The sequence below is a fragment of the Macaca nemestrina genome, chromosome 2, assembly GCF_043159975.1.
Source record: "Macaca nemestrina isolate mMacNem1 chromosome 2, mMacNem.hap1, whole genome shotgun sequence".
In the NCBI taxonomy this organism is placed as follows: Eukaryota; Metazoa; Chordata; class Mammalia; order Primates; family Cercopithecidae; genus Macaca; species Macaca nemestrina.
The window spans coordinates 115,854,229-115,877,833 of record NC_092126.1 but is presented as its reverse complement, the minus strand read 5'-3'; the positions used below and the strand labels follow the sequence as shown (position 1 = coordinate 115,877,833).

General features: G+C 50.2%; 1 protein-coding gene across 2 annotated transcripts in view; it reads right to left on the bottom strand.

Moving 5' to 3' along the window:
- Nucleotides 1-23,605, bottom strand: part of LOC105480542 (dynein axonemal heavy chain 1) — a 91,444-nt gene that overhangs the window by 46,000 nt on the left and 21,839 nt on the right. For both annotated transcript variants that reach the window (XM_071091828.1, XM_071091829.1), the window contains exons 12-23: nt 9,473-9,630; nt 8,412-8,623; nt 7,355-7,653; nt 6,130-6,280; nt 5,028-5,221; nt 4,689-4,914; nt 4,012-4,131; nt 3,533-3,615; nt 2,009-2,150; nt 1,401-1,556; nt 807-1,005; nt 475-728 (exon numbers count right to left, since the gene is read on the bottom strand). In XM_071091828.1, the coding sequence (XP_070947929.1) occupies nt 475-728; nt 807-1,005; nt 1,401-1,556; nt 2,009-2,150; nt 3,533-3,615; nt 4,012-4,131; nt 4,689-4,914; nt 5,028-5,221; nt 6,130-6,280; nt 7,355-7,653; nt 8,412-8,623; nt 9,473-9,630 (2,194 nt within the window). The remainder of the gene's footprint in view (nt 1-474; nt 729-806; nt 1,006-1,400; nt 1,557-2,008; nt 2,151-3,532; nt 3,616-4,011; nt 4,132-4,688; nt 4,915-5,027; nt 5,222-6,129; nt 6,281-7,354; nt 7,654-8,411; nt 8,624-9,472; nt 9,631-23,605) is intronic.

Genomic DNA, 23,605 nt, shown 5'->3' with positions numbered 1-23,605 from the left:
TCACTGCAGCCTTGGCCTCCCAAGAAGCTGGGACCACAAGTATGTGCCACCATGCCTGGCTAATATCTTAATTTTCTGTAGAGATGGGGGTCTCCCTATGTGCCTAGGCTGGTCTCAAACTCCTGGGCTCAAGTGATCCTTCCTCCTCAGCCTCCCAAAGTGTTGGGATTTACAAGCATGTGTCACTGCACCCGGCCTGACTCAATCTGTTAAATTGAGGCTAATGCTATCAGCTCCTTCTCGGGGCTCTTGAGAGGAGTAACTGAAGAATAATAGCAATGGTGGACACTGTCAAGAACTCTATGTGCATTATTAACTCACTTAATAGAATGCATCTCAATCCCTGGGCCTCATGGCCCCAGGGATGGGGCTTATTACTGTCATCCTCCCAAGTGGCTGTGGTTGCCAGAGCAGGAGGCCAGGCTGTCTGGCAGGGCCTGGCTGGGGTGGTTGGGCCCACTGGTGGCTGCCCACCTGCTCGATGGCGTACTCCTTGCCAGCCACCTCGGCCACCTTGCTGATGCTCTCGATATGGTCCTGCAGGTTCATCTCGAGGCAGCGAGCAAAGGTCAGGTTGGCCTTGGGCCTGACGTTGATGTTGATCTGGTTGGACAGTGTCTCCCAGTGCCGGTTCCGCATGCCAGGGTTGCGCAGTCCCTGGATCAGCGGGATGTATGGTTTGAACTCCTCGATGCGGGCCCGGATGTCCAAAGCCACTTCCTGGCAGGCTGCCGGGTAGGACAGAAAGGCATAAGAGGCAGGCGGCAGAGGCAGGGAGGAGGAGATCAGCCGGCTTGTCTCCCTACCTGGCATGTCCTTGAACTGCTTCACGCACTTGTGCATGGTCTTGAAGGCTTCAACCACGTTCTTCTCCAGCTGCTCGGCATCAATGGCAGAGAGGGGGTCATTCATCCAGCTCTCCGACCAGCGCAGCCAGTCAGAGGCTGTGGTCCAAAGGTCCAGGTAGGGCTGGAACTCCTTCACCATCCTGGAGAGCTTGTCATACTGCAGGGACAGGAGGGCAGGGATGGGGCTGTCCTGGGACACTCCTCAGTCTCTCTCCATGCTGCCCCTTCTTGGGCCAGGTCCTCTCCCTCTCCCTTACTCCTGGCTGCTGTCCCTGACCCTGCCGCCACACACCTGGGCCTGGTCTCCCTTCTTCTCTTCCCACCCGAGATCTGGGCTCTGAGCTGTTGCACCAGGCCTGGGCTGACCCTCAGGCCTACTGCCTGGTACCAGGGGCCTCCTCAACCTGAGGGCCAGGGTTGGGCTATCTCCACTCTGCAGCCTGCTGGGTCCTGCCCCCAAATGCCAGAGCCCTGCCCCCTGGCAGCTGCATCTACATGAGATGCTTCCTCAAGCCTGGGGGGATGGGGGAAGGGTGCCTGCAGGAGGCCTACATTGGTGATGGGCAAGCCGAAGATGCGCTCGCGGTTGTTGTAGAGCATGGCCAGCTGCTGGCAGTCCTTCAGCTGCTTCTTAACGCGCCGCACCTCGTTGGCGATCTCGTGTGCTCGCGAAATCTCCACGTGGATGGAAAAGCCAGCTACCACCAGCTGCAGGCCAAGGAGCAATGAATGGGTCAGATGCCCCTGCAGCCCTACTTGTGTCCACGCCTTCCCATGCAAACCCAGGGAACCAGAGGTCCCAGGACATCCACTCCTCTCAGTTCTAAGGAGGTTGTTCTCCTGGAGTGAGCAGGTTCCTCACAGAAAGGCCAGGGGAGACCCAGTGCCCTGACACTGTGCCCACTGCCCAGTGGGCTGCCAAGGACACAACAGAAGAGCTGAGAGCTTTACTACTCTGAATCTTTCTGGAGCTTGCTGCCTAGGCATCTCTTTGGCCTTTGGGTTCATTCTTTCAGCCATTTATTCATTCATCCATCTGCTCGCCCATCACATGTTGACTCAGCACCTCCTGAATGCAAGAAGTGAGGCCAGGCCCTGGAGAACTGTGTGTGCGTGTGGTGGGGGGTGTGTCCAGCACCAAGCCTGCAGCTGTGCCCCACCTGCAGCCCTTCCAGCTTCTCTTGGAAGTTGTTCTGATCCATGATCTGGATTTTGCGGAACTTCTCCTCATCCTCCACATGCTGCTGCTGCACCAGCTCTATCTGCCCAAGGATCTTAGAAGGCCAGTTGCTGGCAATCCATCTGGCCGGGATGGGGGTGGGGATTGGGAGAAATATCGCGGCTGAAGTGGTGGAGTGGCAAGGCCAGGCAGGGGCATCCCACCAGGCACCCAGGCAGCCAGAGAGAAGGGGGATCAGGGGAAATCCAGGCAGCTATGGAGGCCCCTTGGGGCCGGACAGCTGGGAAGTGCAGGTGAGCTGGGAGGCACTACTGCCACCATCAGGGAGGCTGCCCTGCCCACTGGGAGCTACAGTCTGCATCCAGTGAGATGCAGACCCAAGGTGCCCAGTGCAGTGATGGGGACCAAGGGGAAGTGAGAGGAGTGAGGCTGAGTTCCCCTCTTAAGCCTCAAGGGCCAGAGGGGCCTTTCCTCAGAGGAGGCAAAGCCACAGTTTCTAGCCAGGGCCCTCAGGCCAGCTGCCTTCAGGTCAGACCAACTCCCTTTGCCCAGCTGACATAGGGGATCTGTGGGATGTGGGGATTCCATCTGCAGCCGGCCTAGGGATGCTGACCCTGGGGGAGCTCCCCCTGAGCATCCGGGTGCCCTGTCTGCCAGTGTCTCCCTCTCCTGGGCAGGGTCCTGACGGTCCTGACTCCCCCAACACCTGTGAGGCAGCAATGGGTGTGGGGTCTCTGGCGGCCTCAGTATGGCTTGGTTGGAAAAGGGCACCTAAGGCTGTTTCCCACAAGGCTTTTGACTTGGGTGGGGACAAATGCCCCTCTCCAGGGATTGCCCACCAGGCTGAGCTTTGCCTCTCTCAGTGCTCCCAAGAACCCCAAAGGGCACCAGCCACAAACAGGAAACCCTAGGTCCACAGTAAAATACGTGTGTCAGGCTGGGCGCGGTGGCTCACGCCTGTAATCCTAGCAGTTTGGGAGGGCAAGGCAGGCGGATCACCTGAGGTCAGGAATTCAAGACCGGCCTGGCCAACATGATGAAACCCCGTCTCTACCGAAAATACAAAAATTAGCCAGGCTTGGTGGTGGGCACCTGTAATCCCAGCTACTCAGGAGGCTGAGGCAGGGAGAATCACTTGAACCCGGGAGGCAGAGGTCACAATGAGCTGAGATCGTGCCACTGCACTCCAGCCTGGGTGACAGAGCAAAACCCTGTCTCAAAAAATAAACAAGCAAAATGTGTGCCAGGCCACTGACAGGACAGAGACAGGGTTGGGGAGCCACTGAGGCCAAGAGGCCCAAATGAATTCCCTCTGCCCCACTGGCCACCTGGCCCTGGCTGCTCTCGGCCCATGTGTGGAGCCCTGGCCTCTGGAATCTCAGTGGGGCGTTTCTGGGGAGACTGTACAGACTGTGGCAGCCGGGGCATTTGGGAGCCTCTGCAGCTCAGCAGCTCCCCTCACGTTCCAACCTGCACCTGGCATGGGGGTCAAGCTCCCACTCACTTGTCATTGAAGTCATCTGAGCTGAGGTTGTAGAGGAATTCATCCATGACCTGGTAGTCATCCATGACCTTCACAATCCGCTCCTGCACAGACAGGTGGTAATGAGACTGCATGTGTGCCAGGGAGGGGTGGGTAATCGGAACCTGGCTCCCCAGAGAGACGGGTGCTAGAGAGGGGCTGCTCTCTTTCAGATCGGGAGGCCTGGGCCGGGAGAGGAGGCCCAGGGTGCAAGGGCAGCATCAGGCTCAGGGTTCCAACAGCCATGGCCACCACACCTCCAGCTTCCATCCCCCGACCCCCAGACAGCAGAGCTCTGAAGCCCCGGCTCACAACCCCCTAAACCCCATCTGTCCTCTGTCCAACTACCTCACCCTCAGCCTCCTGGGTCCTGACCTCCCAGTCCGTGCCTGACCCAGCCCTCGGACTCTTAACACCAGCCCTGTGCCTCCCTGGCCCCAGTGCCCGTGTGCCTGCCTCACCTCCAGGCCCACCAGCCTCTCCGGGATGCCCTTCATCCACTCTCGCAGCTCAGCCAACTCCTCAATGCTGTTGGGTTTCTCATAGATCTTGCGGCTGATGCTGCGGAACTCATCGCAGATCTGGCAGTGGGAGGAGGCGCTGGGGAGGGCAGCGTGCTGCTCCCTTGCCTTCCCTCGCCTGCTCCTCCTCCTCGGTCTCCCGCATCTCCCAACAGGTAACTGTCCCCTCCCCCAAAACATCTTGCGGTGCTTTCCAAGAGGGGTGCTCTTGGTGGGCTCCCTGGGTTGCTGAGGACTGTCAGTGGGGCAAGGGTGTGACTCGGCACACCTCACCCTCTCAGCCTCCTCCAGCCCTATCAACACACGCAGGGCTTCTGAGGCCTGTGCTCGAATCCCCTAGCTCCATGAAACAAGTCCGTCAAGGGCTTGTTTCCTTCGTGAGGCTTCCCAGGCCTCTACAAGTCTGGGGAAGGAGGTGGAAATCCCCATTTCCTGGGACCTCCCATATGGGACAACTCCCCGCAGACAGGCAGGGATGGGGCAGGGTGATTTCCAGCTCCTTCCCTTGGCCTGGGCGTCCGCAGACACCCCAGACCCTGCCTGGGAACATACTGCCGTGTATGTGAGGGTCCGTGTGTGCTGCTGTGGTCACTGAGGTGGGGCAGGTGGGCACTTACGCTGTCCACTTCCTTGTGCAGGTTCTTGGCAAGGATGTCCAGCATGGAAGTGGCCAGGGCCTTGCGCTTCTTGGACAGGCTCTGCTTGACGTTGTCAGTGTTGATGTAGAAAGGCCCAATGATGATGCTGCTGGGCAGTGAGCTGTCCAGGATCTCCTTCTCCTGCAAGTGGGTGAGCACCACCTCCCGCACGTCCTGGGCCAACAGGCCCTGCGTCTGGTAGGCTCTGAGGACAGCAAGCACACGGGAGGGGGCAGAGGACGGTGAGCAGAGTGGGCAGGGGATACACATGCACAGACACACGGACACGCTCCAGCACACATGGGCACACATACGCACTTGAGGAAGGAGGCAATGTCATTGTTGTTCAGCTCCAGGTATTTTCGGTACTCCTTGGCATAGGCCTGCAGTGGGATCATGGCCTTGGACACAGCACTGGCAATGGTGGCCCGTAGCTCTTCCACCAGTGGCTCATGAAGGCCCACTGACTCCAGCAGGGGGTCACCGCTGATGAAGATGTCCTCCATCACCAGCTGCGGAGGGAAGGCATGGGGCAGGGCAGACCTGGATGAGCCAGGGGGTGAATGGGCAGAGGGGAGATGGGGAGTCCTCCCGAGGAGCAAGCAGGGGCAGGATGTGGCCTGAAGCCTAGTGGGCAGCAGGGTGCCAAACACAGAGAGCGGGGATGCAGGGGGAGGAGGGAGTTTGCTGTGCTGTCTCTTTACAAGGCCAGAAGCCCCTGTGAGGCCCACCAAGAGGCAGCATCTTCCTCTGCCTGGGCATGACTCTGCCTGGGCCTGACTCAGCCCAGGACCAAGGGAAGGTGCAGAAAAGACAACCGGGTGATGAAGGCTCTGACTGACCAGCAAGGGAGACAAGAAGGGCTAGGGTTACAGGGGCTCTTGGGCCTGGAAGTGGGCTGTGTGCAGCTGGGTGTGTGTGCAGTGGCAGTGACTGGTGGGGACTTTGGACAGAGGGTCTGTATGTGGAAGCCAGCCCGTGTCCACCTCTGGAGATGAAGAGAGAGGCCAAGAGCTGGGTGGGATCAAGAGCATGGGGTCTGCATCAGATCTGGCTGTAGCAGCAGAGGTCCAGCAAGCCCAGGGTTCAGATCGCAGTTCCGACACTTGGCAGCTATGCAAACTTAGGTTAACTATTACACTTCTCCAAGCCTCACCTACAAAATCTGACACTAGCAGCTACACAATCTTAGGCTATTACACTTCTCCAAGCCCCACCTACAGAATGCGAGGGTTAATAGGTCACAGTGCAGCTTGTGATGAGCATTAAATGGGATACTTGAGAGTTACAGGGCTGAGCGTGCTGCCTGCCCGACAGGAGGCCTGTGATACAGCTGAACTGCAGCAGTACCCCGAGCTCAGGGAGCCATCAGCAGCCAGGGCAGCAGGTGCATGGGGCCTGCTCAGGCTGCAGCATGTACCTTCTCCAGCTGGGGCACAGCATGGGTGGCCAGGATGCCCTTGTCAAAGAGGTTCAGCAGAGATGTCTCAAACTGCTCCAGTGGGGTGCTATAGTGCACCCCGGAGCTGTCCAGCACCAGGTCCACAATGAACAGGGGATTCTTCCGGGGCCTGCAGGCAATAGCGGGTTGACTGTGGGCAAAGGCCTAGGAGGCCTGCGTGCAGGGGCGGCCCTCTGTCCTTCTTGCCAGCGCTATGACTCTCAAGCCTCTTCATGCACAATACTTGCCTTCTCCTTCCTCCCAGACACCTCCAGGTTATCAGACAGGAAGACCCAGGCCAACCAAATAGGTTCCTCTGCTCCTAACATGCCCCGAGGTCCACAAGCGCCACAAGAGAGGGAGGCTCCCAACCCCTGTGCTGAGGTTGCCAGGGCCTAGGCATTGTGACCCCCACACTCTCCCTGGGAGCCCATCTTCCTTGGCTTCGCATCTCCGTTATGCAGCAAGAACCAAGCCTGGATCCCAGCTGGGGCCCTCTGATGGTTTCTAACTGTACTTAGAATAAATCCAGCCCCCAGCTCAGACTTCAGGAGGCCCCGTGAGATCTGGCCTGGTCCCTGCAAGCTCTCCCACTCCATCCTGAGCAGCCCTCCCTCCCCTCACCCATTCCAGCCACACTGGCCAGCCTTTCCTTCCTCAACTGTGCCAGGCTCATCCTCCCCTTGGTGCCTCCGCCCATGCTGATCTCTCCGCCTGTACCTGCCTCCACCTTGCATCACCTCACAACTTGTTTCTTCTTAACATCTCAGGTCTTGGCACAGATGCCTGACCCCCTGGCAAAGGCCCACCCCCAGTGTCCACCATGGCCCCTGCCAAAACCGGCAATGACTGTGTGTATTTATTTATCTGCTTGCTGCCTGTCTTTCCCATGAGACCAGGGACTGGGCCTCTCTTGTTCCCCTAGAACCATGCCTGGTTCACAGCAAGTGCTCAAAGAATATTTCTGCACTGAGTAACTCAATGATCGAGTAAATGAAGGTCACCAGAAGCAATGCAAGCCAGGGTTGGTGGGACATTGTCCAGCAGACTGCAGGGAGCTCAGCTCTGGCTCTCCCTAATGCCTGGGACCTGGCACGGATGGGCACCCTGGCCCTGGTCCTCGACCCTGCTCCATCCCAACCACTGGGGCCTAGCAAGGAACAGTTCTGGTGTCAAGAGGTGCCTCCGCCCAGCTGGGCCCCACCTGTAGGGGCTGTTAATTAAGTCGTCACCCCAGACCATGTCATCGGTGCAGTTAAGTACGCTGCAGCAGGCGTCACTGATGAACTGTGAGAAGCTGGCAAGTGAGTCCTGCACCAGGAAGCGCAGCGTGTCCTGCAGCATGTACTTCACCATCTCCATCAGCTTGCGCAGCTTGGACATGAGGTACACTTCCCAGTTGGTCTCGTAGAGGTTGTACCAGCCCTTGCTCATGTCGCGCAGGCTGCTGCGCATGGCCACCTTCAGCGAGCTGATCCAGCTGTCCTTGAGGAACATCTGCACCTGGAGTGGCCACAGGCATCATCACATGGCCACCCTGGGGACCCACCACCTATAGCTGCACTTAAGGACTCTACCACCAGGGCGCTTGGGGTGGCTCAGGGCTCATCTCACTGCAGAGGGATGTCCCCTACCCCAACTTATCGCCAAACCCTGCCAACCAACAGCCTCATGTGACCCTGGGGGCTCAGGGCTGCTGGGCGGGGAAGGAGGGAAGAAAGGAGGGACGGAGGGAGGACAGGGCAGCAGAAGTGGGACTTTCCCTCCAGGCATGAGAGAGAGAGACAGAGACCCAGAGAATGAGATGAGAGAAGCAGAGAGACAGAGAACAAGACTAAAATGGGCCGAGAGGGAAAGACACAGAGAATGAGGCAGAGACACAGACAAAGACAGAGTGGAGTGCGGAGGGGGTACACCCCCACCTCCCTCATACCCTAATCCACAGGTCAACATGGGGGTGCCTGAGGTTCCTGCTCCCCCTTCTAAGACAAGGGATCTGCTTCAGAGGCAACCAGAGTTGGGATGGAAAAGGTTTGGAAAGAAAGCCTGCCCTGGTTTTCCCTTCTCTCCAAGAGAGCCTCCAATAAGGTCTCCAATAAGGTCTAGGAAGAGACTGAGGCTAGGTTTTGAGAAAAGCAGGGGCTCACAGCCTCACCACGTGGCCCATTGACCCTGGCCTTCTGCTGCGGCTCAGAACTGTGCCTGCCAGCTCCAAGGGTCTGCCCTGCGCTTGCCCCTCTGTGCCCTTGATGCCCACAAACCTGGGAGAAGGTCTGTGACTGGATCTGCTCAAACTCCTCCAGTCGGCTGTACTTGGAGAGGTTCGAGTGGAACAGGGACATGGTGGTCACCTTGTTGCACTCGGCCCTCACCTTGCTGAGGGCCGTGATGACCTCTGGCCGTGTGAGCAGGGACACGAAAGTGAAGTCCTCCTTCTGCTCCCGGAAGTGGTACTTGGGGACACTCACCAGCCCTGTAGGGGTAGGGGCCAAGGGCCAGGATCAGACCCTACCTGGCCAAACCAGGGGACAGGACAGATTCACAGGGTGCTTGATGGAGGGCTATGACTCCTGCCTTCTCCCTGAAGAGTGACTGGAGTTCCCAGAGCCCCGCCTTTCCTTAGTTTGCCGGAGTGGTGCTGCAGCTTTTCAGTGAGGTGCCTACTCTGAGAATGGGTAAAAGAATTCCTTCCAAGACCCCCTAGTCACAGGCTCCTCTGAGAAGTAGATGAGAACTGAGAACCCTCTCCTCATCCACTCCTGCCCGTGCTGCACACAAGCTCAAGGTCTGTCCACAGCCTGCCCTGGGGCACCAAGGAAGGAAAGGGTAGGTACCAGGACCTCTCGGAATGCCCACTGTCCATACCCCAGCCTGCGTCCTGAGTACATGACAAGCAGGAAGCTGAGTCTAGGAAGGTTGGCAGGTGAGTTGAAAGCAAGGAGGGTTCTCGGGCCCCGGGGTCCTGCTCTGAGACTCGGTCTCCTCTCTTGCTACTGGAGGAAGAAGGACTATCCTCTAGGTCAGATCAGCAGAGCCCCTTCCATCTACTGCTGCAGCATCATTTCCTAGTACACATTCACCTTGCAACTTCTGTGCTATTCCCACTAATATGTTCAAAAACAGCCTTCTTCCCCTTCCCCCCATCCAGAGCCCTCCAGGCAGCAGGGACAAGTGAGACAAGTGCTGGGGACGGGGGAGGTGCAGGGAGTGTCGGGCTGATGATGTCCACAGTGGCAGGGCAGATGATCCTGGAGGGGAAGGTGGGAGGGGGCTCTGGCCAGGTGGATGGCCATGGGGCCCGTCTTGGTCCAGTGACCCTCACCTTGCTCAGGCACCTGCTCCTCCTCCTTCTTGGGGAGGGTCACGTAGGAGAAGGTCTGGGGCTTGGAAGAGACAATGTGGTCAAAGTTGATTTTGTTCATGCTGCGCTCATAGTCCAGGCTCACTTCTCTGGCGAGACTGCTGAGGTGCTCTAGAACCCTGCCCATGGAGATGAGAGATGGGGGAATCAGGGGCTCCACACCCTGTGAACCCCAGCCGGGGGCCAGGCTCTCCTCTGGCATGGACCTGGGGACACGCATTTAGGGCTTCCCTTCTGGATTCATGGGCATACCCCTGCCCGGCCCTGAGCCACTAACATCCAAGTGTGCCTCCCCTGCTTCTTTCATGCCCCTTGTCCCCATTTTCTGTCCCCCATTTTCTGCCCCTGGTCCCCATTTTCTGTCCCCCATTTTCTGCCCCGGTCCCCATTTTCTGTCCCCCATTTTCTGCCCCTTGTCCCCATTTTCTGTTGTCAGTCTCTGGAGCCAAGGCAGGCCCCAAAGCAGTGGGACGGGGTGTAGGAAGTCCTGGGCCTGGAAGCCTCAGAGAACTGCCACTCACTGCCTGCACCTCCCCCACCCGCTGCCCCATGGCTCAGTGAAAGATGCCTGCCACTGAGCTCCTTTGCTTTCACTGAGCAATCACAGCAGCACCTGGAAGGTGCTGAGAACTCAGGATGTGCAAGACCATGACTGGGCCTGAGGGTAGGTGACCCCTGCACTTCACCCTGAAACTGGGCTCCGAGATCGGAAATCAGCAGACCTGGCGTGAGCGTGCACACCATCTACCCCGTCCTCACACAGGCAGACCCCTTGGAGGCCATTTCACTCACTTGCTCGCTCGCTCACTCACTCGCTCACTCACTCCTCAGCACATGTTTCCTATGCCCCTGTGTTCCGGCACCTGGCTTGCTCAGGCCTTATCTGAGCCAGCCGGCGTCTCCGTCCTTTGTGGACAGCCCTTTCTGTTCCTTGAGTTGGTCTCTTCCATTGATCTCTCCCTCCCTCCCACCTCTGCCACCCCTGAACAGTCCCATCAGCCCTGGTAATGGCACCACAAGGGAATCTCAGTTTCCTGCAGCCCACACTTGCACCAGAGCTGCGGGATGTTGGAGAACTTCACCGGCAGGGGACTGGTCTCACCTTCAACACACCCTCAACCTGACCTAGAAATCCATTCACTCCCTCGGAACCTGGAAAAGAGTCTTTCTCACCTTCTCTGCCAACTCACAGACATGCCCTCCCTCACTGGGTGAAGTCCATCGAATTTCATCTGGAACTCAGAAGCCATTGGACAGAAATGACCCCATTTCCACACCCCGGAATCTCCCTGCCTTCTGCCAGGGTAGAAAACATGCCCTGCTCACAGGAAGAGCCCAGCAAGCTTCCCTTCATGGGAGCCCCTCTTTTCAGCCACCTCAGTCTCTTTGCCTTCCCTCCCACGCCCTCCCAGGGGTCCCCACACACTCCGGTGTGTCCCACATTAGAAGCCGCCCCTTGACTTCCTTCCCTCCCTTGACTTTATCTCTTTGTGTTTCTTTATGGAAAAACTGGTGTGCTCACTTCTTCCCATCCTCATCTCTCCTCTTGCTGCCCCTGAGACTGCTCCAGGCTCTGCCTCATCTCACTGTACTCTCAGAGACTTGGCACAGTGGCTCCCTCCTACTCTGCTGCACCACTGTCCTCATGGAGCTTCTGGAACACCCTTCCCCTGGATCTTCCTCACCTCCCTGACTTCTAAACACTGCCTGTGCCAGGGGTCCTGAGACCTCTCGTCTTCCCCAGCTACACCTCCCACCAGGTGAACTCCTCTAGCCTTGGACTCTGAACACCACCTATTCTATTCAGCCAGAACCCTCACACCTATCTGCAGTTCTCTCCCCTCATTTATCCACCAGCCCACTCAACACTGACACTGGAAGCCTCACAACATGTCAGAACTAGCACGTCGGAAAGCAAGCTCTTCATTTCTGTCCATGACCGTCACTTGCTTGCCCCCAACCCCCACTAGCCTCCTTGTCTCTGAACAGCAGTGCACACACCCTGCTAATCAAAGCCCTAGGGAGGGGGTCCCTGGTCTCTTCCCGCTACTGGATGTGCAACACCATGACCGGGCCCGAGGGTGGGTGACCCCTGCACCTGATCCTGAAATTGGGCTTTGAGATTGGAAATCCCTAGATCTGGGGTGAGCTTGCATTTAGTCCATTAGCAGCTCTCATTGGCTCCACCTCTGAGGAAACCTCAAATATATCTCTTTCTCCCCTGCTACTCAGCTACTATTCTGGTTCAAGCCACCGTCATGGTCTCTGGCCCTGATTATGGCATTAGTCTCCTCGTTGATCTCCCTGCTTCCATTCTTGCCCCCTTACAACTCATTCTCCACTGGAGTTGGAAAAAGATATCTTAAATATGTAAATGATCAAGCCACTCCTCTGCTCACCACCACCCATGGCTTGCACAGACTGTCAGCCTGTGGCCGCATCTCTGCCCCTGCATGTGGTCCAGCCTCTCCGACCAACATCTCTCTCTCTGCATCCCAGCCACAGTAACCCTGTCCTGCTCCTCAAGTACCACAAACTTGTCCCTACCTCAGCCTCAGGACTGCTGTTCCTTCTGCCAGAATCCTCTTCTTCCCTTATTTTTTTAAACCTCAACTCAAATGTTATCACCACTATGAGGAAGGCTTTCCCTGACCGCCTAATATAAAGAAGCCCTTCTGAGACACCTCTATTCCCTTCTCTCACTTGGTCTTCACAGCACTTATCAGAACCCTAAATCACCCAGAGTTTTCATTGTCTGTCTTTCTGGCCAGGCGGAGAGTCCCCAGGGTGCAGGCTGTTTGTTGGAAATGTTCACTGCTATGTCCCCAGTGCCTGACACAAGACGGGTACTTCCATACATGGCTGCTTGCTGGCCTGACATCCACTCCCTCCCTTCTTCCTCAGTTTTGTTCTAGAATTCCATCCTTCCTCACTTGACTCAGGGGAAGATGACTACAGCCCCAGCTCCAGGGGTACATCTCAGCTAGTCCAAGCCAATTGTGGTGGAACTTACCCCGACTGCAGTTGGTTTAGGAGTGGGAGCATGTCCCAGTTATGATCAACCACTGATGCAGAGATATGAAAGTCAAGCCCTCTGCAGTGAGCTAAGATTGCTCCACTGCACTCTAGCCTGGGGGACAGAGCAAGACCCTGTCTCAAAAAAAAAAAAAAAGTCAAGCCCTCTTGTTCTGGCTCCCTCCAGGACAAATTCGGTGGTGCCATGCTTGCTCCAGAGTTTCCCACAGGAACTAGACTTCTCAAACCATATTTCACCAGCTGCTTCTTCTATTATACCCCCTGCTTCCTTCACTTCCTTGTAGATTTCTCCTGAGAGGATTTCATCAATCACTTGCACAAGAATCCCCAAATCAGGGTCTGCTTCTAGGGAATCCAATTGAAGACAACCCTTGTTGTGGTCATGAAACTGCTGCTGCCATCTCGCCTGAAGATGAAGCCAGCATACACTGCAGACAGAGCCCTGATGCACCAACCTTGGGGTGGCCTGCATTGGTTTTCCTGCTACAGGTACAGGAATGCACTTCCCTACTGTCTAAGCCAATCTGAGATCAGCATCTTTTATACTTAAAGCCAAAAACATTATAAACTGAATAAAATTCAAGAAACAGAATTCTGGACAGCCAAGGTAAGGTGGCTACATTGATTCAAATTTCCCAACACACCCTAGGAAGGAAGGAAGGGAGGGAAGGAAAGAAGGAAGGAAGGAAAGAAGAAAAAGCTAACACTACCAAAACCCACACCTTTAGCACAACTAGAATAAGCAGAATGCCTAGATTTCAAATTATCTTTAAATTAAATACATAAACATCTATCTTCAGTGAGCTGTCTCTCACACTCTTGCTACAAGTTTTCACAGAGAACAAGGGTAGTCTAAGAAAAACTGCAGAAAAGGGAAATAGTGGTAACCCCAAGATAGATCTAAAATCCTACCAGAGGTTGGGCGCAGTGGCTCACACCTGTAATCCCAGCACTTTGGGAGGCTGAGGTAGGTGGATCACCTGAGGTCAGGAGTTCAAGAACAGCCTGGCCAACATGGTGAAACCCTGTCTCTACTAAAAATACAAAAATTAGCCAGGCGTGGTGGTGAGCGACTGTAGTCCCAGCTACTCGAGAGGCTGAGGCAGGAGAATCATTTGAACAGAGACGGCAGAGGTTGCAGTAAGATGAGATCGCACCACTGCACTCCAGGCTGGGTGACAGAGGAAGACTTCATCTCAATAAATAAATAAATAAATAAATAAAATAAAATAAAATAAAATCCCACCAGAAAGAGAAAGTAACCCCGGCTGCGCACAGTGGCTAATGCCTGTAATCACAGCACTTTGGGAGGCCGATGTGGGTGGATGAATTGAGCCCAGGAATTCGAGACCAGCCTGGGCAACAAAGTGAGACCCCCATCTCTACAAAAAATTAAAAAATAGCAGGTGTGGTGGCACATGCCTGTAGTCCCAGCTACCAGGGAGGCTGAGGCAGGAGGATTACTTGAGCCCAAGAGTTTGAGGTTGCAGTTAGCTGTGATTGCGCCACGGCACTCCAGCCTGAGTGAAAGAGAGAGACCGTATCTCAAAAAAAGAGAAAGTGACCCTAACTGTAAAAATACTGGAAAAAATCCCAGGTAAATCAGAGCACTTACTACAAGGAAGGGACTTAAGGACATGCAATTCAAGGCAGTATTCTTTGAAACGCATGACTTACGGGACAGGAGGTAGAAGGAAAGGGGTCCTTTGCAGACTGGAGGGTAAGGGAAAAGAAGCAAAAGTGAAATTTTGAGTTCTGCAAGATAAGAGGACAAAAACGTTGGAGGACCCACATCCCTCTCCCCAGCACATATGTACACACACACACACACACACACACACACACACACGAACACGGCATTCTAAAAAAAAAAAACAAAAACTAGTGTGCAATACTGACAGAGGAGGGCGCCTTTGAACTAGAAAGCTTGCAAATCACTCCAAATCCTGAAATGAACAGGTGAAAGCTGACTACATTTGCTTCTATAAGAAAAAGAGAGCATCTTTTAGCTTTGTTTGTACGTTTGAGAAGATGAGAGCATCTTAACTGATAAAATTCCCATCACCCTTAAAAAAAATAAACAAGGACCAAGCAGAAGAAAACTGTAACACAACACTTCAGCTAAATAGCCTTAAACAAGTGTTTGGGCATCTGAAAAACCACCTTGAATCAGAAATTCAAAAATAAAACATATAAATGACAAATGTCGGTAAGAAAAGAGACTTCCTTAAGCTCAAGGAAAAAGTAGAAAATAAAATTATCTTGGGGAGGAAGGTGCCCAAGAGAAAATAGAGTCAAATCAAAGCATAATGAAGTAAACTGAAGAAAGGCAGGATATAACCAAAAGAATAAAAATGAGAGAAAATAAAGGAAGTAAAAGAAAGAAAATAAAAATTTAAAAAATAAATAAAATTAGAAAGAAATAACTAAAAAGGGCCAGAAACTGGTTGAATTAAAAGATAGGCAAAGAAGCAGCAATATATAAAAAGATACATATATATATATAAAGATATAGATACATAATGGAATCTTTGATGAAGAAAAACAAAAGAATGGAACAGAACCAAGATTTAAAACTGCAATTCAAGGGAATTTTTTTTTTAGACGGAGTCTGGCTCTGTCACCCAGGCTGGAGTGCGGTGGTGCAATCTTTGTTCAATGCAAGCTCCGCCTCCCAGGTTCAAGCGATTCTCCTGTCTCAGCCTCCCGAGTAGCTGCCACCTCGCCTGGCTAGTTTTTTGTATTTTTTTAGTAGAGACGGGGTTTCACCGTGTTAGCCAGGATGGTCTCGATCTCCTGACTTCGTGATCCGCCCATCTCGGCCTCCCAAAGTGCTGGGATTACAGGCTTGAGCCACCGCGCCCGGCCTGGCCTCAGACTTCTTAAAAGCAACACACAGGCAAGGCAACCAAAGTGGAGTATTTTTTTAAAACTCATAGAATAAAAGCTGTGAACTAAGAATTTTATATCTGATCAAGCTGTCCTTCATGTTTTAAATGTGTGAGAACTCAAGGAACTCTATACCCTTGAGCCCTTCATGAGGAATCTACTAGAAAAGGAACTTTATATAACCAAGAGATGGCGGGAGACTTCAGGAAAAAAGACTGATACGTTTAATAGAGTTTATTGTAAGTTGAAGACTAAAAGGTGGAGATGAGTGTGGAGGAAAGTAATAATATTTTAACGGTTAAAATATGAAGTAGAGTATGGGCATGGAGGCTCATGCCTGTAATCCCAGCACTTTGGGAGGCCGAGGCAGGTGGATCATTTGAGGTCAGGAGTTCGAAAACAGCCTGGCCAACATGATGACCTTCTTTACTAAAAACACAAAAAATAGCCAGGCATGGTGGTAGGCTCCTGTAATCCCAGCTACTCAGGAGTCTGAGGCAGGAGAATAGCTTGAGCCCGGGAGGCAGAGGTTGCAGTGAGCAGAGATGGCACCATTACACTCCATCCTGGGTGACAGAATGAGACTCCATCTCAAAAATAAATAAATAGATTAATTAATTAATTAAGTAGAGCTGAGCATGGTGACTCACTCCTATAATCCCAACACTTTGGGAGGCTGAGGTGAGCAGATTGCTTGAGCCCAAGAGTTTGAGACCAGCCTGGGCAACATAGGGAGACCCTGTCTCTACAAAAATACAAAAATTTACCAAGCGTGGTAGCTCACACCTGTGGTCCCAGCTACTCAGGAGGCTGAAGTATGAGGATAGCTTGAGCACAGAAGGTCAAGGCTGAAGTGAGCTATGATTGTGCTACTGCACTGTGGTATGGGTGACAGAGCAAGACCCTGTCTCAAAACAAAACAAACAACAATGAAACAGGCCAGATACTAAAGGGTTAAGTAGGAAAGCAGGGGATAATGGAGACTATAAAAGAAACCACTAGGAAGAGCACAGTGGCTCACGCCTGTAATCCCAGCACTTTGGGAGGACAAGGTGGGCGGATCATGAGGTCAGGAAATCAAGACCATCCTGGCTAACACAGTGAAACTCTGTCTCTACTAAAAATACAAAATATTAGCCAGGCATGGTGGCAGGCGCCCGTAGTCCCAGCTACTTGGGAGGCTGAGGCAGGAGAATGGTGTGAACCCGGGAGGTGCAGCTTGCAGTGAGCTAAGATTGCGCCACTGCACTCCAGCCTGGGTGACACAGCGAGACTCCATCTCAAAAAACAACAACAACAAAATAAAAACCACTAAAATAAAGGTACAACCCTTCCTAGACACCAAAAGAAATTTTTAAAATAGAAGAACTAAGAAAACATATCATGTAGAGAAAGAAACACAGCATTGTATTACAATACACATAATGATTATAACATGAAGTAATATGACTGAGTTGAGGTCAAACCTATTAGCCATACCAATAAATGTGAATGGGCTTAACTTATTACAGGAAAAATATTTTAAATTTGGGTCACAAATAAAACTCAGACTATATGCTGAAAGTAAGAAATTGATCTAAAATGAATTAGTTCAGAAAGGCTCAAAATAGAGGGATTTATCAGGCAAATGGAAACAATAAAATTTCAGGTTGCTATGTTGATATCAAACAAAGTAAAATGCAGATCCAAAAGCATTAGAACTCCACCAAAAGCCTCCTGGAACTGATAAACAACTTCAGTAAAGTTTCGGGAAACAAAATCAATGTACAAAAATCAGGAGCATTGCCACACACCAATAATGTTCAAGGTAAGAGCCAAATCAAGAACACAATCCCATTTACAATTGCCACAAAAAAAATACCTAGGAATACCTTTAACCAAGGAGGTAAAAGATCTGTAGAAGAACCACAAAACACTGCTAAAAGAAATCAGAGATGACACAAACAAATGGAAAAACACTCCGTGCTGATGGACTGGAAGAATCAATACTGTCAACATGGCCACACTGTCTAAAGCAATCTACAGATTCCCATCAAACTACCAAGTCATTTTTCACAGAACTAGGAAAAAATTAGCTGAAAATTCATATGAAACCTAAAAAGAGCCTGCATAGCCAAAGCAAACCTAAGCAAAAAGAACAAAGCTGGAGGCATCGCCTTATCTTCAAACTGTACTACAAGGCTACAGTAACCAAAACACCATAGTACTGTTACAAAAACAGACACATAGGCCAATGTAACAGAATAGAGAGCCCAGAAATAAAGCCACACACCTATAGCCATCTGATCTTCAACAAAGTTGACAAAAATAGGCAATGGGGAATGTGTTGCGGCAAGTCAGGGACCCCGAACAGAGGGAATGGGTGAAGCCATGGCAGAAGAACATAAATTGTGAAGATTTCATGGACATTTATTAGTTCCCCAAATTAATACTTTTATAATTTCTTATGTCTGTCTTTACTGCAATCTCTGAACATAAATTATGAAGATTTCATGGACATTTATCACTTCCTCAGTCAATACTCTTATAATTTCCTATGCCTGTCTTTACTTTAATCTCTTAAACCCATCATCTTCGTAAGCTGAGGATGTATGAAGCCTCAGGACCCTGTGATGATTGCATTATCTGTACAAATTGCTTGTAAAACATGTGTGTTCGAACAATATGAAATCTGGGCACCCTGAGGCCGGGCGCGGTGGCTCAAGCCTGTAATCCCAGCACTTTGGGAGGCCGAGACGGGCGGATCACGAGGTCAGGAGATCGAGGCCATCCTGGCGAACACGGTGAAACCCCGTCTCTACTAAAAAAAAATACAAAAAAACTAGCCGGGCGAGGCGGCGGGCGCCTGTAGTCCCAGCTACTCGGGAGGCTGAGGCAGGAGAATGGCGTAAACCCGGGGGGCGGAGCTTGCAGTGAGCTGAGATCCGGCCACTGCACTCCAGCCCGGGCGACAGAGACTCCGTCTCAAAAAAAAAAAAAAAAAAAAAAAAAAAAAAAAAAAAAAAGAAATCTGGGCACCCTGAAAAGGAACAGGATAACAGCGATTTTCAGGGAACAAGAGAGATAACCATAAGGTCTGACTGCCAGCAGAGCCAAGCAGAACAGAGTCATATTTTTCTTACTGCAGAAAGCAAATAGGAGAAATATCACTGAATTCCTTTCCCAGCAAGGAATAACCCTGGGAAAGGAATGCATTCCCAGGGGAGGTCTGTGGACAGCTGCTCTGGGAGTGTCTGCTTTAAGCAGTTGAAGATAAGGGATAAAATACGCCCTGGTCTCTGGCAGTGCCCTCAGGCTTGCTAGGATTAGGAAATTCCAGCCTGGCGAATTCTAGTCAGACTGGTTGTCTGCTCTTGAACCCTGTTTCCTGTTAAGATGTTTATCAATGACAATGCATGCCCAGCAGGACATGGAACCGCCTCAGTAATTCTAATTTCACCCTGGCCTTGTGATCTTGCTCTGCCTCTCTGCCCTTGTGATCTTTTATTGCCCTTTCAAGCATGTGATTTTTGTGACTTACTCCCTGTTCATACCCCCCTCCCCTTTTGAAATCCCTAATAAAAACTTGCTGGTTTTGTGGCTCAAGGGACATCACAGAACCTGCCGATATGTGATGTCATTCCTGGAGGTTGAGCTGTAAAATTTCTTTCTTTGTACTCTTTCTCTTTATTTCTCAGACTGGCTGACACTTAGGGAAAATAGAAAAGAACGTATGTTGAAATACTGGGGGCTGGTTCCCCCGATAGGAAAGCACTTCCTATTCAATAAATGGTGCTGGGATAGCTGGCTAGCCATATGCAGAAGATTGAAACTGGACCCTTACCTTTCACCATAAACAAAAATTAACTCAAGATGGATTAAAGATTTAAGTTGTTCTTTCTTTCTTTCTTTCTTTCTTTCTTTCTTTCTTTCTTTCTTTCTTTCTTTCTTTCTTTCTTTCTTCTTTCTTTCTTTCTTTCTTTCTTTCTTTTTCTTTCTTTCCTTCTTTCTTTCTTTTTCTTTCTTTCTTTCTTTCTTTCTTTCTTCTTTCTTTTTTTCTGAGACAGCATCTCGCTCTGTCACCCAGGTTGGAGTGCAGTGGTACCAGCGCGTCTCACTGCAATCTCCACTTCCTAGGTTCAAGTGATCCTCCCACCTCAGCCTCCCAAGGAGCTAGGACAACAGGTGCGCCCCACCATGCCTAGCTAATTTTTTTGTGGTTTTTGGTAGAGATGAGGTTTCACCATGTTGTCCAGGCTGATCTTGAACTCCTGAGCTCAAACCATCCATCTGGCTCAACCTCCTAAAGTGCTGAGATTACAGGTGTCAGCCATCTCGTTCAGCCAGGATTAAATATTTAAATGTCAGACCTCAAACCATAAGAATCCTAGAAGAAAACCTAGGAATCACCATTCTGGACATTGGCCTTGGGAAAGAATTTATGACTAAGTCCTCAAAAGCAATCGCAACAAAAACAAAAATTGAAGAGTGGGACCTAATTAAAGAGCTTTTACACAGCAAAAGAAACTATCAACAAAGTAGACAGACAACCTGCAGAATTGGAGAAAATATTCACAAACTATGCATCTGACAAAGGTCTAATATCCAGAATCCATAAGGAACTTAAGCAATTGAACAAAGAAAAAATGAATAATCCCATTTAAAAAATGGGAAAAGGGAGCTGGGCACAGTGGCTCATGCCTGTAATCCCAGCACTTTCGGAGGCCAAGGCGGGCAGATCACTTGAGGTCAGGAGTTCGAGACCCACCTGACCAACATGGAGAAACCCCGTCTCTACTAAAAATACAAAATTAGTCAGGTGTGGTGGCACATGCCTGTAATCCCAGCTACTCGGGAGGCTGAGGCAGGAGAATCGCTTGAACCCAGGAGACGGAGGTTGCGGTGAGCCGAGATTGTGCCATTGAACTCCAGCCTGGGCAACAAGAACAAAACTCCACCTCGAAAAAAAAAAAAAAGGAAAAAGGGTCAGGTGCGGTGGCTCATACCTGTAATCCCAGCACTTTGGGAGGCTGACACAGGCGGATCACCTGAGGTCAGGAGTTCAAAACCAACCTGGCCAACATGGGAAAACCCCATCTCTACTAAATATACAAAAATTAGCCAAGTGTGGTAGCACACACCTGTAATTCCAGCTACTCAGGGAGACTAAGGCATGAGAATCGCTTGAACCCAGGAGGTGGAGTTGAGTGTCAAGGGGAAAAAAAAAAAAGAAATACTAGGTTTCAGAATTTGTGGACTACCTTTTTTTTTTTTTTTTTTTTTTTTTTGAGACGGAGTGTGGCTCTGTCACCAGACTGGAGTGTAGTGGCGCAATCTCAGCTCACTGCAACCTCTGCCTCCTGGGTTCAAGCAATTCTCCTGCCTCAGCCTCCCAAGTAGCTGGGACTACAGGCGCCTGCCACCATGCCCAGCTAATTTTGCATTTTTAGTAGAGACGGGGTTTCACCATGTTAGCCAGAATGGTCTCTTGACCTCGTGATCCACCTGCCTCGGCCTCCCAAAGTGCTGGGATTACAGGTGTGACCCACCGTGCCCAGCCCCTTTGTGGACTACTTTTAAAGCAATTATCAGAAGAAAGTTCATAGCCTTAAACACATTTGTCAATAAGAATGAAATGAATTAAATTCCTAATACATGCAGGCACACACACACACATACACACACACACATACACCCAACACACGAACTATTCAACAGAACAGGTAAGCCCAAAGATGGCACAAGGAAGGAAATAAAGATAAAAGTAGAAATTCAAAAAAGAGATATAGAAAAGCAATTACATTAATAAACCTAAATCCTCTTTTTTAAATTAACAAACCGGGCCTGGTGCAGTGGTTCACACCTGTAATCCCAGCACTTTGGGAGGCCAAGGCAGGTGGATCACCTGAGGTCAGGAGTTTGAGACCAGCCTGGCCAATATGGTGAAACTCCATCTCTACTAAAACTACAAAAAATTGGCGAGGTGTGGTGGCGGGTACCTGTAATCCCAGCTATTCAGGAGGTTGAGGCAGGAGAATCTCTTGAACCCGGGAGGTGGAGGTTGCAGTGAGCCGAGATTGCACCATTGCACTCCAGCCTGGGTAACAAGAGCGAAATTCCGTCTCGAAAAAAAAAAACACAAACAACAACAACAACAACAACAACAAACTGAACAAACTACTAAGTAACTTAATAAAGCAAAAACAGGAAGAGAGCATAACTTTACAAAATAATAGGTAATGAGGAGTAAACATTGAACCAGAAAAAAAAATTGAAAATAAAAAACAACTTTGCAGAATTCTATGCAAATGTATTTCAAAACGGATATAAGATGGATAATTTTCTAGAGAAACAATGTATATGAAAATGACTCCATTAGAAGTAGAAAGTTTAAAATAGACCAATTTCTTTCTTTCTTTCTTTTTTTTTTTTTTTTGAGACAGAGTCTCCCTCTATCACCCAGGCTGGAGTGCAGCAGCACCATCTCGGGTCACTGCAACCTCCGCCTCCTGGGTTCAAACGATTCTTGTGCCTCAGCCTCCTGAGTAGCTGGGGCTACAGGTGTGTGCACCACGCCAAGCTAATTTTTGTATTTTTAGTAGAGACGGGGTTTTACTATGTTGGCCAGGCTGGTCTCGAACTCCTGACCTCAGGTGATCTGCCCGCCTCTGCTTCCCAAAGTGATAGGATTACAACTGTGAGCCACCACGCCCGGCCAGTCAAATGATTTTTAACAAGGATGCCAAGACAATTGAATGTGCAAAAGAACATCTGTAGCATGCTACCCTTCACCTAAGAAAGTGGGGAGTATAAGAAAACATACATATATCTGAAATATACATGTTTCTACTCATTTGTGCAACAAAAAACACAGAAAGGATAAACCAGAAACTATCAATATTGGTTACCTGTGGGCATGTGGTAGGAACACAATGGAAAAGATGGGGAATGTGGACAGGATGTGGAGGTGGAGAGTAACAGATTTCTGAGTATAGCTTTTTGAGTAATAGCTATTTTGAGTAGTATACAAACAGTCATGTGCTACATAATGACATTTTGGTTACAGATTGCATATATGATGGTGGTTCCATAAGATTATAACGGAGCTGAAAAATTCCCATTGCTTAGTGACATCATAGCCCTCGTAATGTCAAAACACAACAAATTACTCAAGTGTTTGCGGTGATGCTAGTGTAAACAAACCTACTGCAGCCAGTCATATAAAAGCATAGCTCATACAGTTATGTATAGAACATAAGTGATAATGATAATAAATGACTGTGTTACTGGTTTATTTACTATACCTTACTATACTATACTATACTTTTTAATTGTTATTTTAGAGTGTATTCCTTCTACCTTTTTTTTTTTAAGTTAACTGTAAAACAGCCTCAGGCAGGTCCTTCAGAAAGTATCCCATAATCATAGGAGATGACAGCTCCATGTGTCATCTGTCCCTGAAGATTACTGTCTCATTACTGTCCCTGAAGACCTTCTAGTGGGATAAGATGTAGAGCTGGATGATAGTGATATTGACGACCCAGGCCCTGTGCAGGCCTGAGCTAATGTGTGTTCTTGTGTCTTTGTTTTTAACAAAAATGTTTAAAAAGCAAAAAACAAACAAACAAACAAAACCACATTTTTTAAAAGCTTATAGAATAAGGATTTAAGAAAAAAAATATGTATATATATATATTTTTGAAACGGAGTCTCACTCTGTCCCCCAGGCTGGAGTGCAGTGGTGCGATCTTGTCTCACTGTAACTTCCACCTCCAGGGTTTAAGAGATTCTTCTGCCCCAGCCTCCTAGGTAGCTGGGATTACAGGCACCCACGACCACACCTGGCTAATTTTTGTATTTTTAGTAGAGACAGGGTTTCACTATATTGGACAGGCTGGTCTCGAACTCCTGACCTCAAGTGATCCACCCGCCTCTGCCTCCCAAAGTGCTGGGATTACAGGCATGAGCCACCGTGTCCAACCTTAAAGAAAATATGTTAATACAAAAGAGTCAAAAAGTTTTTTTAATTAAAAGTTTATAAAATAGAAAAGTTAAAGTAAGCTAAAATTAATTAATTAATTAATTAATTAATTTTGAGACAGTCCCACTCTGTCACCCATGCTGGAGTGCAGTGGAGCCATCTCAGCTCACTGCAACCTCTGCCTCCCAGGTTCAAGCAACTCTGGTGCC